The following is a 17,477-nucleotide window of genomic DNA, read 5'->3' on the forward strand; positions in this document are numbered from 1 at the left end:
CTTTCGCAACTCACCTCTGCGCTGAGCGGTGAAGAAGGTTGATATAGAGCTCTGTTTGGTCTTTGGCATTTCCAATTTGGTCTGAGTGAAGTTGAGTGCCACAGCCAAATTGTATCCTCCGCCCTCAGCGAAGGGATTCAGCAGTTTAGAAATGGGACGGGCGAGTCGTTTCTGAAACATAAGATGTGCAGAATACAATATGATCCTATTAAGACACTTAGGTGACATAACAGATTAAGAGGCTACTAATGAGAGTATGTTAACTTACTAATCGTGATATAAGTGGCAGTGTGTGTTATGATCATCTGCTGTGTAAAAGTTATTAAATATATGAACTCCCTGCTTTATCTAAAGGGTAACTTGATTCCCATTCAGTCAGAATTTAAAGCTAGTTTACACAATTACCTGTTTAGCTTTTCGTTTTAGTTGCGCAGTGTCCAACCAAACACCACATTCCTCTTGAGCAGAGCTCTTCAGTGCTGGTTTGGAAGTCTTCATGATGGAGAGTGAAGTGATCTGAAATACAGTAAATAAACATTATATCAGTGACATTATCCGTTTACTTAACTAACTTATTATTAATTCACATAACATAACTTTACCATAACTATAAGTGACAGGACTGGTCGCTAACAGCTAATGCGACATTGCATTTAATAATAATAATAATAATAGCATTACGTAGCTTTCAGTATTAACGTTACACAAACTAACATATCATATTTGAACTGACCTCATAAAACTGCACAGGAATGAGTTCAGCTTTCCTTTACTCGTATTTAAACGTATCTAAGTGGATTAACGAGCTGTGTTTGTTCAGAAACCTCCTCGGACTTTTGTTTGAGTCTGGCGCCTCTGCGATGAGCTGCCCTGACGTTTGACTGTGTGAAAACGATAAAAGGGTGGTAAAGCCTTCAAATCTGTTCTTTACAGGAACCGCTTCTTCACATCATGTGATACAGATAGCCCACGAATAAACTGCGTATGTTAAGATAAGCCAGTATTAAACTTGCCATTTTTAGTGAGGCACACGGGACACCTAATATTTTGACGTCTGCTGGTCCTCACAGGAGGGTGTGTTTACGTTGACGTCACAGCAGTTTGCCGAAAGGGTGAGTAAAAAATGTCTTTAAATGTCTTTAAAGGTCTTTAAATGTTGAAATAGGGTTACAACTCTGCCTGCTGCTACAACAACGGCCACTAATACACAGTGTAGTGTGCTCAAACAAATACCTGTGAGGCTCTTTAATAATAAATCATAAAGGAAGTGCTGACGAGCTAGCCTCGACGGCTAACTTCGGGCTATCTTGTTCGGTAAAACAAGATGTTTGAAAGCCGATGATCGGGTTTCTTCAGCACTTTCAGAGGTTTCTCTAATTATCAGTGTAAGTCATTCGCGTTTCTAAACTCACCCTGGAAGCATCGTATTAATGAACTGCTGTAACCAACCTGTACTTATCGAACAAAGTCTTTTCATAACACCATATAATTGTTCCTATAGCACAACAACTGTGGTGTTCAGATGTTGAGTTGAGAGAAAATAACAGCTGCCTGTCAACCCTAAAGCTGGACATTAAATACACCTAAGGTTGAGAATTATTTCTGCCATATACCTGCTGAACAATTGAATTTAATACGATCCTGATGATATTATGTTGCAGTCAGTGCCATAAATATCTGCGAACACTTCCTAAGGGAATTGTTTAGCTGAGGTCAGGTGACAAGCCACCTGAGTCATGATGCACAACAGAAGAAGAAGATTTTCTTTATTAATCTCCAGTGGGGGAAATATTTTTACACACATAGTCCTGAAATACAATTCTGCACACACAGGGCGTATAGACACAAGACTTTGGAGAGATGGTGGAGTATTGGGCTGCCGCAGAGCAGTTAGGGGTTAGGTGCCTTGCTCAAGGGCACCATTGCAGTGCACAGGAGGTGGAACTGACACCAGTCCGTACTGTGCTCCGTGCTGGACTTGAACCTGCGACCCTACAGACTGAGCTACTGCCGTGTTTTACAAATCTGGCTTTTGCTATGTAAAATTGCGGCTTTGCTGAAGTTAAATGTTTACTGCGTAAAAGAGTTAATTTTGTGTGATGCTTGTGAAGTGAACAAGTGAGTCAGAAAGAAACCGTAATACTAAAAATACCAACAATCATTGTAAACAATCGGCTCGGTAGCTAGAACTTGTATTTACAGAAAGTGTCCTTTTGAGCGCTGCTTTTGTTGTTCCACTCCCCTGTAGTATTAAAAGAGCAGCTCCTGCATTGGACACACATCTCATATCAATAATACTCTGAGAGAAAAGCTCCCGTAAGTCAGTATTTAAATTATAACTTGAACTTGTTAGGAAAGCTTCGCAGTTGAGTTAGATTTGGTGTTTTGGCGACAATTATTAGTCAGTTATTTGACAAATTGTAACATTAATCCTTTTCAGATCACGTTCTGATAATTCAGCATCATGTTTCATGGGATACCAGTTTCGGGAGGTGTGGGAGGAGGTAAGACGTTCAAATAAACCTATTAAATAAACAGTAAATACATTTAGGTACTCAAATTGTCAACACCTGTAAACGACAGATGATGTCACTCAAAGCATGTACTATTTTTTTTTCCCCGCAGCTCCGGCCAATAAACCTGAGTTGTATGAGGTAAACATAACTCATTTAATTAATGCTTGGCAAACAAGATTTTTAATGTATATAAACCTTAAAGAAACACATTAATTACAATTATATGATCTTTTTTTTAATTTTTTATTAAATTGTATGAAAAGTGAAAGGCAAACAGACATTTTAAAAATGATATGGCTGTAACTTCTACAAGAAATGCTTGATTAAAACAGAACTGAAATAACAAAAATATGTGAACTATTCTACTTGTTAAGAAATATCAAAGCCCTCACCACAAACCATGTCTTTTCAGGAAGTGAAATTATACAAAAATGCGAGAGAGCGAGAGAAGTAAGTGTCACGTACATTACCAATTACCAGCCTAACGTGAATACACAATAACCTAGAGATTCATAGCGTGTTGTAACACCTCATTATGAACCCTGTGTCTGAAGGTATGACAACATGGCAGAGTTGTTTGCTGTCGTCAAGACCCTTCAGGCCCTGGAGAAGGCTTACATCAAGGACTGTGTCACACCTAACGAGTGAGTGAAACTTGAGTTCGTATTTTGTGTCTTAAAAGACAAAAATGCTACCTGCGACTTTGATTGAATGTTTTTATTAATGTGTTGTCTGTTTTCAGGTACACTGCTTCCTGTTCCAGACTGCTGGTTCAGTATAAGGCTGCGTTCAAACAGGTGCAGGGCTCTGATGTGGGCTCCATCGATGATTTCTGCAGGAAGTACAGAGTGAGTTCTCATCGGAGCGCAGATCATTTTATGACACATTTGATTTTTGTTTGTGGACATAATAATAATAATCTCATAACCCATCTACCTGTTTTGTTTTAGACATTTGTGGTAATGTCTTAGTAAGGATGTTACTTCTGTCTTTTTGTTTCCTAGCTCGACTGCCCACTAGCCATGGAAAGGATTAAAGAGGATCGGCCAATCACCATCAAGGATGACAAGGGCAACCTGAACCGCTGCATTGCAGATATAGTTTCTGTACGTCCTCTTTCCCCTCCATCATATTAAACAGTCAGAGGCTTATTTTGTAGTTGTGCCAGATTACAAATTGTTGCAGTCGGATTTTTTTAGTAAATGATTTAGTGTGTTCAGTTCGAGCACTGAGTGGCTGAAGTGGCTTCACTTCATTTGGTGCATCCTCTGGTCAGTAATTGAAGAATGTGAATGGATGTTGCCAGCTGTATCCACTGCCAACTTTGATCTCAGCTCATAAAGTCAGACAAACTAATAAAATCAGTGGGTCGACACTGTGATACTGGCAAAGACTGTGATTTCCTGTTGCTGACACTGGAAGTTGGAAAATATGTCGAGCAGTGTCTCACCGTTTGTCACTTTATCTCACCTTCTTTAACCTCCAGCTCTTCATCACTGTGATGGACAAGCTGAGACTGGAGATCAGGGCCATGGATGAGGTAAATACATTTTAAAAAAAGTATAAAACTTAAATAAAAGACAATTAAAACAATCGCTTAATTGATTATTTTCCATTGTTCCAGATCCAGCCAGACCTGAGGGAACTGATGGAAACCATGAACAGAATGAGCAACATGCCTCCAGACTCAGAGGCTAAAGACAAAGTCAGCCTCTGGTTAGTTACACTGAGCCACCCAGTTTGCATTGTTTATATTGTTAAGCCCTGTGCCAGTTCAGTGCAGGATGCCAAGTGCTACTGTAGTCACAGTGACACACACACACACAGACACACACACACACACACACTTCCTCAGGTGAGGATGATTGTGATGACAGGTGTCCACAAGGTAAATTAGTACTAGTTTCGCTCATTTAGTCTACATATGATTGTTTGCAGCAGATATGTCTTATGGGTAAGTGTGGTTTAACAAGTCAGAAAAAAACTGTGTCTCGAACTGTCAGTGCTCACATTTAAACCGTATTATACCATCCTGCTACCTCAATTTTTTTATATAATTCTAACTTTATTAAGGGACAGCCGTGTTCAAATATGTCATTTTTATACCATAGATGGATCCTAGATTGATAGTTGGCATTTTAGACATTTTTTTTCAACAGTTTGGACTCCTCATAAATTGGTCATGAAAGAATTTGTAATGTTTATTATGTTTAAGCATCTTTTAAATGGAAATGTATGGCTCGGAGGGCTGCAAGTTGACGACTACAGGTTAATTAGTACCTAATTAATACCTATATTAAACACATATTTACTATGGTAAATATGTGTTTACTCTGTCATGACACAGCCGAGCATTGTCAGACCTGTACACATTCCTCAACAGCAAAGTCATGGAGTCAGATCAGATAACTTGTGCTGAAGCATCACACCATTGACAAACAGGAAAGCTCTCAAAGTTGTCTTTCACAACTCATACCACAACTTAGCATATTTAAAAATATTATAAAGGTAGCCTGTGGTGTTGTTTGCATACATCCATCCAACAACAGCAACCAGGATGTAAAAATGTTGTTCCGTAGCATTACAAGTGGTCCAAACAGGGTAACTTTAAGTCTATGATGAATTACAAACACAGAGCCGGGTTTCCTAAAAGGTGTTCCTGATAACTTTCCTTAGAATATTAGAATAAAAATCAAGAAGTTACTTTGTAAGTTAAACTACTTTAGCATTAAGTTGCTACACTGATCCCCAGTAGTGCTAAACTTGTGCAGCAGTATGAAGGCTTTTGTCATAGCTGTTATCTACATTGATTTTTATTTGTTCTCACCAGGCTGACCACCCTCAGCAGCATGTCAGCCTCAGACGAGTTGGATGATAATCAAGTGCGCCAGATGCTGTTTGATCTGGAGTCGGCCTACAATGCCTTCAACCGCTTCCTCCACTCCTCCTAAAGCATCTATCCATCGTCGATCCCATCTGTCTGAAATTCTGACTCTAATATCTGTTAAGTTAAAAAAAAAAAAAAGAATCGCTCTACTTCCTCCTTATGGCTATTGGTGGGAAGTGGATTTATTATTGGACAGGTTTTCTATCTCATATCCCCTCATTTCTTTCCTTCGTTCCCGATTGTCGTTATTCATGTTGTGTACTATTCACACGTCCCCGCCTTGTATACTCTGCTGTGTCTGGTACATAATGCTGCGTGCAGCCTTGCCCACCAGGCTCGCCCCTCTGCTCTGAGGTGCTCCATTGGCCTCTTTTCTAGCCAAACTTGTGTGATAAATCCTTAAACATTGGCTGTTTATCCTGCCGTTGACAAAACAGTTTACTTCTAACTTTGTATTGTAATATCAAAAAAGGTCTAATTTTGTACTTGAGTTTTGCAGAGCACCAGAAGCATGACACAGTTGTATTGGGGCGAAGTCTGCACATGAAGGAAAAGGTTGCAACAGCCAAAACCTTTGTATTATTGGAAAGATGAATATATATATTTTTCTTTTTGGTACCCTAATTCTATCCACTACTTGTGACTTGGGGTCAGATTAACTTTTTTTTTTTTTGTTCTGTACATGTTTGTTTTTCTATCACACACGTTTCTACTGTAGAATCCTACAATCGTTTCTGTCGATAGAATAAAATGTCGGTTATCAGTTAATGGAAAATAAATGCAGCTGAAGTAATTGTTTGGACTTTAAGATGTTTAGACTGCATTTCAAATTAATAATTCTATTGAACTATGGTGGAAGGAGTTATTTGTGTACATTTTCTAGTCATGTTTCTGTTAACCTGCCTAATCCATATTTGCTTTAGAAATGAGGGTTTGGCCACATTAAGTGGTTGCTAAATATGTTTCAACCCTCAAACACCATTAGGGAGAACATATTTATTAAGATTTATCATTGTAAATAATAGTTTTGATTTTTAAATAAGAGCATGTAACACCTTTTTAGAAATAAAGATAAAAAATCTACCTCCAAACTTCATTGTGTTGTGTATTTTACTTTGTACGAAACGATAAAACTTGTGACGTGATGTTAAGAAGAAATATAATAATGGGGGCAGCTTTAAAGAAATTTAAACACTCAAACGGCTACTTGCTGCACCATTTCAAAGAGTTTTAGAGAATTATTATTCCTTTTTCTTTATATAAAAAACATAATTGTATTGCTGTGATTGCCTTTTATGTGCATTTGATTTGTGATATGGTTTTATTTTTCCTGCTGAATTGTTTACTTGCTACAGTAACAGCTTAATGATCCATAGCCAGATCAGCTTAAGTGCAAAAATGGCTTCAAATTCACATTAAGTGTAGTGTACACAGCAGATTATACATGTCAGCTTTATTATGTCCAGGTACTCAGAGTTCAACACGTAACTCCAATGCAGGAATGATTTTAAAGTCTTCAGTGCGGATACAATACACTATACCAAAATTATACCTTATTCAGTATATTAGTTTGAGGAATACACACATGTTCTAACCATTGAGTTTTTATTTTTTAGAAAAACAGCTCAATGCATCAGAGTGAAAAGAAAAAAATACGGTCTAAAGCAAGAAAACTGATTTAAATGAGGCAATATCAGGTCAAAGACATAATCCTGAATTCAATTCCAACTTATGATTCTTTAAACTTTTTGATACTATAATACTACAGACACACTCTTCAGTCTCAAAAGGCACTGACGTTTGTGTACTGGCTGAGGGTTCAATATCTCACCCTGATACTAACTAAGGATATTTGTGTTTTATAATTTTATTCACTTTTATTGGGGAATATGCACCATGTGAGCATAACACAAACAAAAACAATAAAGATCTTTAAATCTTGCACAGTGCCCCATGATTAAGCCCCCCCAAGATTATCTAATAAACACAGGACCAGTTTTAGTTACTTTAGAGATGAATCCCTTTCAAATGTGATATTTAGAGGGAAATTGTAAGGAGGGGACTTGCAAGAGAGAGGAAAAATATTCTGAGCTTTATACATTAGTGTGGAAGTCCAAAAACACTGGCTCCTACATTCCCCACAATGCATCTGAGTTGAACCTTTAATTAGACCTTCCCTGTTTGATACCTAAAGTCCACTAGCTTTACTGTTTATTGCTCTGAACCATAATCTTTTAATTGCCCCTTTTTTTTCTTACATGCCTATGACTTGTATTTTATCAGGTTAATCATTCACGTATGCGGCTGTTTGCTCTCTGATACATCTAATATTAATGGTCAGCCAGTGTTGATCACAGCCCACAGTTGACGCACATTATTTTGTGGTTTTGTTTTCTCCTCCCTTGTGAGGACTGACCCCAGAACTAGAACCAGTAGAGCTTCATTTATTTTATTTATCTACGGAGGCCATGAGGAGAAACCCTTTTGTATCTGTGTGTGCCTCCACTCGTCGTCGTCTACACTACTAATCTCCTTGACAACACACCAGATGTCCATCAATGGCGTCCGTATATGAACGAGAGCGTCAGGACGAGCGTGTTTTTGTGAGCGGCTCCTTTAAGACGCAGGCAGCGGCGTGCTCGTTACCAGGGCGACAAGAAAATGACAAAACTCTAGGGCTCGTCTGTTAAACTGCAGCAGTGTGTGTGTGGGAGTATCCAAAAACTCTGTGCACCGAGAATTAACTCTCACCTCAACTCACAGCAGCAGCACACTCCGGACATTACAGGTTAAATAAGTTGTTTTTTTCAGTCACTAAATGGAGCGTAAGAGGGGACCTGCTGCTTCTTCTCTACCGACGTTAATTGAACAGTAAGCAACGCGACGTCTGAGCGCTGCAGGGTCGCATGTGTGGAGAGAGGGGGGATACACAGATAAGACACAGACAAGGCTCGACTTTTTCTTGCATGTATTTGTTTTTAGCAAACTTTTAATTGTCATTCAGTTTGATGCTGCAGCTCTCGTCGGGTTTTTAACACCAGCTCTCCGGACATTCAAGACCCACTGAGGGATAATCCCAAAAGAAAAAGAAAAAGTATGGTGATGCTTCCTGCATGAGCACAAGAAACAAAACAGAAAGAAACATGAGCAAGAAATATGAATCAGCAAACGTGTCTGAGGTGGAGGATCACATCTCTCTCAAGTATGTAATCAAGAAGAGGCTTGGAAAAGGGGTGAGTGAGTTTTTGTATCTTATTCAACTGGATTTAATATAAATACTCCTTTTTGCACCTTTCACATGAATGCCTCTTGGAAAAGTTTCAGTGTGTAGCCACCTTACACCAACCTCCTCTGTGCCTGTACATTAATGTTGACCACATCCATCTTTAAGCCCCCCTCTGTACTTTGACCTTAAGAGAAATTCCTGTAATTATCCAGACTTAAGGTCCTCAGTGAATACCAGTGTTGTAAGCAAGGGGTTTATTTACTTTGGCAGGACAAACTCTTTCCGTTGCAGATCAGCTGATGTGTGAGGACACTGGTTCCCTTTAGAGTCCCAAACCCTTTTGTTTTTCTCTCCACTGGTACGGTTGCCACATGACTAAAAGCAGCCTGGTTTCTTTCCATAGTCTGCCCACAGAGACTCACAAAGTGCTGCTCTGCTTAAAAGCGGCCAGGTGGTAACTGCCACGTCCTCTCGTCATATTGGCTAACTAGTCATACCTGAGGCCGGCTGTGACTCATGTTACACAGCTGTTCAACCTGTTTACAGTTGACTGGTGGGATGGCAGCGGTGCCTCGGGGAACAATAGTGAGCAGCACTGTGCTAATTGGCTTTAGAGAGTCATAAAGTGCTTTTACAGCTCTGAATGTACTGCTATTTGTTTTTAAACTTTGCCCTGTAAATGCACACCACTATCTAATCCTCTGGAGTCTGGGTTTTGTCAGAGACGACGGCCGTGGAGTCATCCGGGCTGTGTGAATCTGAGCCTCCAGTGACAGGAATACTCCCTGTGTCTCTGCCCATACAATAACCGTGTGCTCATTGCTGCCTCTGTTACGCTTCACTTCACCGCCTACATCAGCACCCTGACTCTCCCTCTACCATAGTCAGAGCTGTAGCTAACTGAGGGCACAGAGGTCGTGTCTTTACCTTTTTCTGTTTATTTTAACCGAGAACAATTAAGACATAGAACAAATACAACCTCCGGCATTTCTGGCACAGTAGAGTCTTTTAGTTTAGACCATCATGAAGAGCAAATCTTGGACCTTCAAATGCTGAATTAATTAAAAATCTAAATAAATAGAACATTTTGCAGATGGGGATAAAGGAGCAGCTTGGACTTAAAATTCCTGGCTATGGCACAGACCACAGTGTTGTTTTTTTTACGTTGACATCCTGCAGTTAAAACTTTGTTAATGTTTGACTGAATATAAGCCACCTCCTGCAAGAGGTGACCAGATGTTGTGTTAACAGTATTTTGTGTCTGTCTCAGGCTTATGGCATTGTATGGAAAGCAGTTGACAGACAGACGGGTGAGATTGTGGCCGTGAAGAAGATCTTTGATGCCTTCAGGAACAGGACAGATGCTCAGGTGTGTGCTTGATGTGTATGAGCAGTGACAATGACATAAAGTCATAATTGTGACCTATTAGTGGTTGCATTTGACTACAGGTTATGATCAATTCAAAGGAAAAAATATTATTTTATATCTTTTAGTGGCTCAAATAACTCAAATTATCCAGCAAATGTTTTTTTCCCTCCTTTCTAAAATTGGCTTCCTGTCCTGTTTCAATGAAAAGACAAGTTTGGCTAATGATTAAATAGAACCGGAGGCTGGTGTGTGCCTTCTTTATGGCTGCATGTTGCTTGTAAAGTACATATCCTAATGGTAATTTTCTCTCCTTTTGCAGCGGACATTCAGGGAAATCATGTTCCTCCAGGTAACAATAATGACTGTATTTGAGTTAAATAAAGGTCACTGTCACACTATCATTCTCTTAGTTTAAGTCCCACAGACTGAAAGATTTATAACCTCAGCCCCACTCTCTTTCTCTCTTTGTCCAGTCTCTTTCTGATTGTGTTACATGTACAGAATATTAGGGGCACTTGAACCGTTCATTAAATATACAGTGATCGTCCCAGTGAGTCAGCGAATGAGCTCCATACATTCCTTATTATCTATGTATTTCCCTTTTATATTGCTTTTTAAAAACATTTTACAGGTAATTCGCTGTATTGATTAAAAGTCTGCTCCTGTGATACTGTTACAGTCGCTGCACCATGCCCTTCCTACTCTGCACAGTACTGTTTCGTCATATTTAATTGCTTCATGGAAACACGCTTGAAAGGTTTCTAAACCGATTTTGCAGCTGTTAAGTTTACATTGTGAAAGCCACTGAGCCATGACATTGTCCACATTGTCCATTGTCTCTTAAGCAGACCACTGCTGGTACAACATGGTCAAAAATTGCACAGCCTTAATGTGAAATCTCTGTAAATTATGTCCACCACGAATGATACACAAGTATTGCAGAGGATACACGCAGTCTGCAGTCGTACCTACATGTTTCTGGTGCTTTTTCTAAATATTTAAAGGACTCTGCAGTGCATCGGTGTTAAAATATCAGTTGGTCTTTTAGATATTGTTTTCATTCAACTTGAACTTCATTATAATCCTGAAGGAAATGTGGTGTGCAGGCAGCTGTTAAACACACAGGAACACCCCTGTATAACATATTCCTGTTTCATTGTTTTTTTACTGACCTGCATTCATGTGACCTTCAGTTATGTCACTGGCCACTCTAATCAGCTGTTTTCATACATACAGTGACCATTATGTAACCTGTGTTGAAACCGTTGTTTACACAACGTTGACACAATATCTGCCAGTGATTACGGGGTCAGACAGTAGCCAGAGTGGGCTTTCTCTGTTTGTGTGCTTTCTGTTACTAAACAAAAATCTCTCTTCTGTGTGCAGGAGTTTGGAGATCATCCCAACATCGTCAAACTTCTAAATGTCATCAGAGCGCAAAATGATAAAGACATTTACCTCATCTTCGAATATATGGGTGAGTGTTGGAAGTTCATGTATGGTCATAGTGCTGCACACGAACATAGCTTCAACTAATAATCCTCAGTCAGTTGTGACACATGGGGAAGAGTAAAGGCTACAGTTGTTCTTAGCAGTTTAACTTGGCACTGAAAAGGCCAAGGTGTGACTGTGTTTGTGTGTATAGAAGGGCTTCTGCTTCCCTTGGCTAGCTGCAGTATCTTACTGCTGAGTCCACAGATTGGCCTCCTCTTCTCTCTGCAGTCTTATCCACGACTGTACACCAGCATCCCAGCACAAACCTCCACTGTTTCTCTCTTTTCTCACTTGGTTGAAATCATTGTGTATGATTATAGAGGTGTCAAAATCATGGTGGAGAATAATCTTGAGTATAACTAAGGATAATTTATAATCCAATCATTGGTAAATGTTACTGTATTAACACTGTACTTTCTTCTTTGTACCAGACACTGACCTCCATGCAGTGATAAAGAAAGGCACTCTACTGAAGGACATCCACAAACGTTATGTGATGTACCAGCTTCTCAAAGCCATCAAATACCTGCACTCAGGAAATGTTATCCACAGGGACCAAAAGGTATACCAGAATATCAAGCATTAGTTGTGAATTCATTTGTATTAACAGTAATATGACAAGTATTTAAACATATCAAAGTAACAAAATGTGCCCCTATATTGATTAAAAGATATAGCTGCATACTGTATTCACACATTAATGATTCCCTTTATTAATGTTGTTTTGTGGTGCTAGTAAATGTTTGTCAGTGTAACTTTGGCATTTTGTATGAATGTGAAGTTTTTGATTAATCAGTTAATCATTTAGTCAATGAAATGTCTGAAAATAGTGAAAAATGCAAGTCATGTTTTCTCAAGTCCAAGTTGAGGTCTTCAAATTGTTTGTTTTGTACAACCAACAGTCCAAAAATCCAAAGATGTTTAGTCTGCACTGATATGAAACAGAAAATAAAACATAACTTTAACGATTGGTTGATTATCAAAATATTTGTACAGCTAAAGATCTCAGTCATTATGTCCAGAAAACTGTGTGTATGTGAAAACATTCAGTGACATTTGCACAAGTCTGCAGGAAATCTGCTGACATGGCAACACAAAATGGCCTCTGACACTAGAGACTAGAATTTCATCCCTTTCTGTTTTTATACCTCGGTGCTGACCTCTCTGTAGATAAGTGAAAATCAAACTATTGTTGTCCATGTGAAGAATGTTTCTCTTGCCTTGTTTCCCACAGCCGTCCAACGTGCTGTTGGACACTGACTGTGTAGTCAAGCTGTGTGATTTCGGCTTGGCCAGATCACTCAACCAGATCCAAGAGGACAGTGGGAATCCAGCGCTGACGGAGTACGTGGCGACGCGGTGGTACCGAGCTCCCGAGATCCTGCTGGGATCCACAAGGTATCAACTGTGATGAGCATCTGTCTCTGCACCACATCTTCTGCTGTACAAATAGTCTGCTTGGAACAATAATGTGCTGCTGATGTGTTTTTCCCGCTATATAATTCCCATATTAAAAAGGTATCTACTCCTTCTACCTCATAAAAAATTACAGAATATATGAATATTCAAAAAAAATGTAATTTCTAAAATGATACTGCTAGACACAAGAAAAAGACAAATATATTTTTGACTGGAGGGGGACTTTAACAATGATGAAGATGGCATTTTAATTTGAGGGACAGAATACTTCTTTGTTATAAGTGTACCAGACTGTAAAAGCAGTTCATCTTCTCCAAAGGTACACTAAAGGTGTGGACATGTGGAGCCTTGGCTGTATCCTGGGAGAGATGCTGCTGGGGAAAGCCCTGTTCCCCGGGACCTCCACCATCAACCAAATAGAGAAGATAATGAGTGCCATACCACACCCCAGCCCAGAGGGTGAGGAAAGAGAACTCCAGATTTAAACTCACATAAACCCTTCACACTTTATTTTTGGCTAGGACATCATTCATTACTATGAATTAATTAATGCAATTTAATTTTCAGATATTGTTGCAATCAAGTCTGAATATGGATCCTCTGTCATTCAGAGGATGTTACTGAAGTAAGTAAATATTTTCTTCTATATTATTTATATAGTGAAAATGTACACAGTTCTTTTTGTATATGTCAATGTGAATTATAATTTATTTATATGTGAATACAGAGTGCACAGTTCATGCTTGGCCTCTTTCTGACCTTGTCGATCCTGGCACAGAGCGAGTTTAGGGAGTGACGAAAACAAATTTCTTCCCCTCCACTGGGAGGATCATTATCAGAGGTTACAGGTGGAGGTGGGGCTGACTACATGCTCAGCGATTATTGCAGAGATGCAATGACACAGCAGTGACAAAGCAAAATCATAACCTGAGCAATGACCGTTTAAAGAGACCACCTTGTTGAAAATGGTGTGTTGCAGAGAATGTTTGAGTGAGCAGGTAGAGTCGAACTGTCTGAGCGAACTAACTCCCTTGCTGTATTTCTGATCTTTGCACAGGACAGTTTGTTAATGGCAAATATACTGTATGTGTGTACTTTAAGAGGATCTGTTATATTAGTCTTTTACTCTTTCTACTTAAATATTGACAACTCACACTTGGGCTAATATTTTCAAGGAAGTCTCCTTTCTACACCCCCCACGTTCCACTTTTTAAAGGGAAACTCCACCTATATTACACATCAAAGTCTGTTTACGGGTCTTTGGGAGTACTACTGCATATTTGAAAAAGATGTATAAAGCCTTTTGTGGCTCCAGAGGGAGCTGTGTGAAGAGTACAAGATTGAAATGATAAAAAATAAAAAACTGGGTGTGGTAATAGCACTAACAATCTGCTTCCATCATGAACGCTACCATCTGACATGCCTGTGTTTCAGTAGAAATCGAAATTTAACCATGGCTTTGAGAGCGCTTGTTTGCACACGCCCAGTAACGTCATACACCAATGATCTAACATGCTTAAAAGATAGGATCACACTGATTCGGCAAACCTGCTTGCTAGCAGTCTGTTATCTTAGCCAATGACCTTACTGTTTTATTTCGTAGTAACAAAGATGCTTACAGGAAGTGTGTGGGAGCAAAAGTATATATTTTATTTAGGAAATGTAGTGAAGTAAAAGTGAAAGTTGACAGAAACATAAAAACTCAAGTACAAATACTCACAAAAAATACTTAAGTACTGTAACAAACATTTTATTACTTTTATTACCACTGAAAATATCTTTCTTCTTTTCTTTCCTCCTTCACCAGACCACAGGTTTCTTTGGAGGATCTTCTCCAGCCTTCTGTGCCCCCCGATGCTCTGGACCTGTTGAGAGGTTTGCTAGTTTTCAACCCTGACAAGCGGCTGACTGCTGAGCAAGCCCTCCAACACCCATATGTATCCAGGTATTACGGATCAATAGTTTAGATTGATTAATGAAAAGGACTGTAGAGATGTCTTTTATCATTCTCTGCCCATTTCTTCTGTATGCAATGCTGCCTGTGCTAGAGCAAAATTAAAGCTGTTTACTGCTAGTCCCATTAAGTGCTATCATTTATCCATTACCATCTGTCCATTTTCTGTCCCTGGAGGTTTCATAGTCCAGCCAAGGAGCCAGCTCTTAACTATGATGTAGTGCTGCCAGTGGATGATGATGTACAATTATCTGTGGTTCAGTACCGCAACAAACTTTATGAGGTACAAAATGAGTCATAGATGTTTGAAAGACAACACTGAATTTAATTTTTACACAGCAGATCAATTAAATACTACTTCTTTTTTTTTTATCTGATTACACTGATTAAACCTAATTTTCCTCTTCTTTACCTGCAGATGATGCTGGAGAGGAGAACTAATCAGGGGATGCTAAGGCTGATCCAGCCAAAGGGAGAAGGCAGTGAGAAGCCCGGTGTGAAGGATAAAGTAGAGAAAGGCCCAGTGGCAGCAAATGGCAGTGTGGATGATAAACACGAGGGGAAAACACAACATGAAAAGACCGATGAGACGAACCACGTACCTTCACACACAGGCGTCACCAAACCTGTTGTGCCCGCGTGTGCATCAACCCCGCCAGCTGTGGAGAAGACGAGTCCAACAGCCAGCCCTAGCTTGGGAAAACTCACATATAACCCCATCACACATGCCCCAAGTATGTTTGAATTTATCTGTACAGGTTCAACACAGGGATGGGTATCAGACCTTTAGAGTACTTTTTTGGTACTGATCAAAATATGTTTGTTATTTAAACATGATAGCTCCTGATCTAAGTCTGTTATAGATTGTAAGGTTTGCCTGTGTTTAGACATTTTAAGTTTGGTGTAAAACATTAGTAAAGTAAGTAATCAAAAAAAGTATGTTTTGGTATCAGTCGGCATTCACAGTGAAATCTAAACAATACAGCTGCATATATTTTACATAACATACAGTATATATACACACTCTCCCTTTCTTCATTCAGATGGTTTTGTTCGGAGTCCAGCTGGTCCTCCTCAGTACCACTACGCCACTGCAGCAGGCAGGAGACCAGTGGAACAGGCCAGTAATGGAAATGCAACAACATCACCAACAGAGGGCACCAATGCTCACGTAAGAACAGACCATCCAGTTTTCTCTTGCTGTGACCTTATCTTGTTTCCTTTCATTTCTGGCTGCTCACACCCAGTATTATGTTCTGTCTCTAATCTCTACCCTGTTTAGTCCATGGACCAGATTCTCCAGCGTGGTCGCTCAGCCCCTGTGACTCATAACCGTTCCTTCTCCTTGACCCTAAACCAAACCCAGAACAACCCGCTGGTTCGCAAAGATGAGCCACCCCTGCCCTCTGGGCTATATGTCACATCTGCACGCCTGGTCAGTCCATGACGTGCTTGATGAAATATTAGTTTAAATATAGAAGGCATGAAAATATAATATATTATATAATATATTAATATTTTAAATCTTGGTGGCTTTACTAAGATATAGATGGAATTACTTTCTTTTTCCTCCCATGCAGAACCAGCGTTCAAATCCTCAGGTTCGTGAGGCTCGGCCACCGACGCGGTTCAGCAAGAAAGTATTTCAGAGCAACTGTAATGTGGCAGCTGCGGGCGACCCTCGAGCCAAACTGGGAAGCTATTCTCAGACCTATGGTACTATCAACAAGACTGATCTGGACAATCTGCTTCGAAGCCGCCCTTACAACCAGTAACTGCTGTCTTATCAGCGGTTACATAGGGGCACAGTGTGGCACACGTGTTTCAACACACAACAAAGCTTGTCTTGTACTAGGATGTTAGGCACGTGGCAAACGGGGAAGATAAATTGGGAAGATAAATTGTAACTGTTAGGTCAAACACCTCTTGTATACTGTGTAGATTGTACCCATTGTCTGTGACAATGAAAACATATTTGTAAAAATCCAGTTCATATTACAGTTATCAAATTGTACCAGCAATTCATGAAAATATGTATATGTGTGTAGTTTCTAAAGCAAGTTTCGCTCAACAGCATTTCTCACAAGGCTGAATTACCAACTGGGCAAAGAGGGGCTTCTTGCCCACTGTAGTGGTAAACCTGCTGGTTTTCATGTTAACTTATGTAGCTAAAGACCTCTGAGCTTAATGGTTTATTTACATTAAGCCAGTTGGTTTCAGATGGACACAGCATAACTGTAAAATATGCAAATAGTTGTTAAAATGTATTGTATGCAACAAGGAATTATTTTTCATGTGAATACAACAGCAGTAAGTAAACGTTATTATCTAATGTGTACAGAAATGACAAATGTAAATGTTTCTTCAACCCAGTTTGTAATGTTTAACAGAGATGACTGTGGCAGAGAAGCACCATAAAGTTTGATAATAAACCAAAGTTGAAGTTCTCAGATCCTTTATAAAATCCTACTTAGGTATAAGTACAGAAGTACTAACATGAGTGAGCTTGTTGTGCACACAAATGGACCCTATATATATATTATTATTATTATATATTACATTTTTATATTGTTAATATTGATGCAACAGTGTGAGTAGTATTTCACTTTTGC

The 17,477-nt window shown here is 39.4% G+C and overlaps 3 protein-coding genes across 3 annotated transcripts in view; 2 read left to right on the forward strand and 1 right to left on the reverse strand.

The window, feature by feature from the left end:
• LOC118342451 (aurora kinase A and ninein-interacting protein) overlaps positions 1-828 on the reverse strand; it is a 2,628-nt gene extending 1,800 nt beyond the window's left edge. The window contains exons 1-3 of the mRNA XM_035681006.1: positions 734-828; positions 406-516; positions 15-171 (exon numbers count right to left, since the gene is read on the reverse strand). Of these exons, the coding sequence (XP_035536899.1) occupies positions 15-171; positions 406-498 (250 nt within the window). The 5' untranslated portion in view covers positions 499-516; positions 734-828. The remainder of the gene's footprint in view (positions 1-14; positions 172-405; positions 517-733) is intronic.
• Positions 829-1,048: 220 nt separating this feature from the next.
• Positions 1,049-6,494, forward strand: vps28 (VPS28 subunit of ESCRT-I). The gene is made up of 10 exons (XM_035681667.1): positions 1,049-1,112; positions 2,441-2,504; positions 2,626-2,654; positions 2,929-2,966; positions 3,071-3,160; positions 3,259-3,364; positions 3,521-3,622; positions 4,003-4,056; positions 4,141-4,232; positions 5,347-6,494. The coding sequence occupies exons 2-10, from the start codon at positions 2,465-2,467 to the stop codon at positions 5,465-5,467; spliced, it is 672 nt and encodes a 223-aa protein (XP_035537560.1). The 5' UTR covers positions 1,049-1,112; positions 2,441-2,464; the 3' UTR covers positions 5,468-6,494.
• Positions 6,495-8,019: 1,525 nt separating this feature from the next.
• Positions 8,020-17,225, forward strand: mapk15 (mitogen-activated protein kinase 15). The gene is made up of 14 exons (XM_035680829.1): positions 8,020-8,636; positions 9,900-9,998; positions 10,318-10,347; positions 11,385-11,475; positions 11,924-12,054; positions 12,727-12,890; positions 13,231-13,370; positions 13,479-13,536; positions 14,719-14,856; positions 15,043-15,148; positions 15,284-15,599; positions 15,909-16,036; positions 16,148-16,300; positions 16,446-17,225. The coding sequence occupies exons 1-14, from the start codon at positions 8,517-8,519 to the stop codon at positions 16,638-16,640; spliced, it is 1,869 nt and encodes a 622-aa protein (XP_035536722.1). The 5' UTR covers positions 8,020-8,516; the 3' UTR covers positions 16,641-17,225.
• The last annotated feature ends 252 nt before the right edge of the window (positions 17,226-17,477 follow it).

The sequence above is a fragment of the Morone saxatilis genome, unplaced genomic scaffold, assembly GCF_004916995.1.
Source record: "Morone saxatilis isolate NCDOM2014 unplaced genomic scaffold, NCSU_SB_2.0 Contig9, whole genome shotgun sequence".
NCBI lineage: Eukaryota > Metazoa > Chordata > Actinopteri > Moronidae > Morone > Morone saxatilis.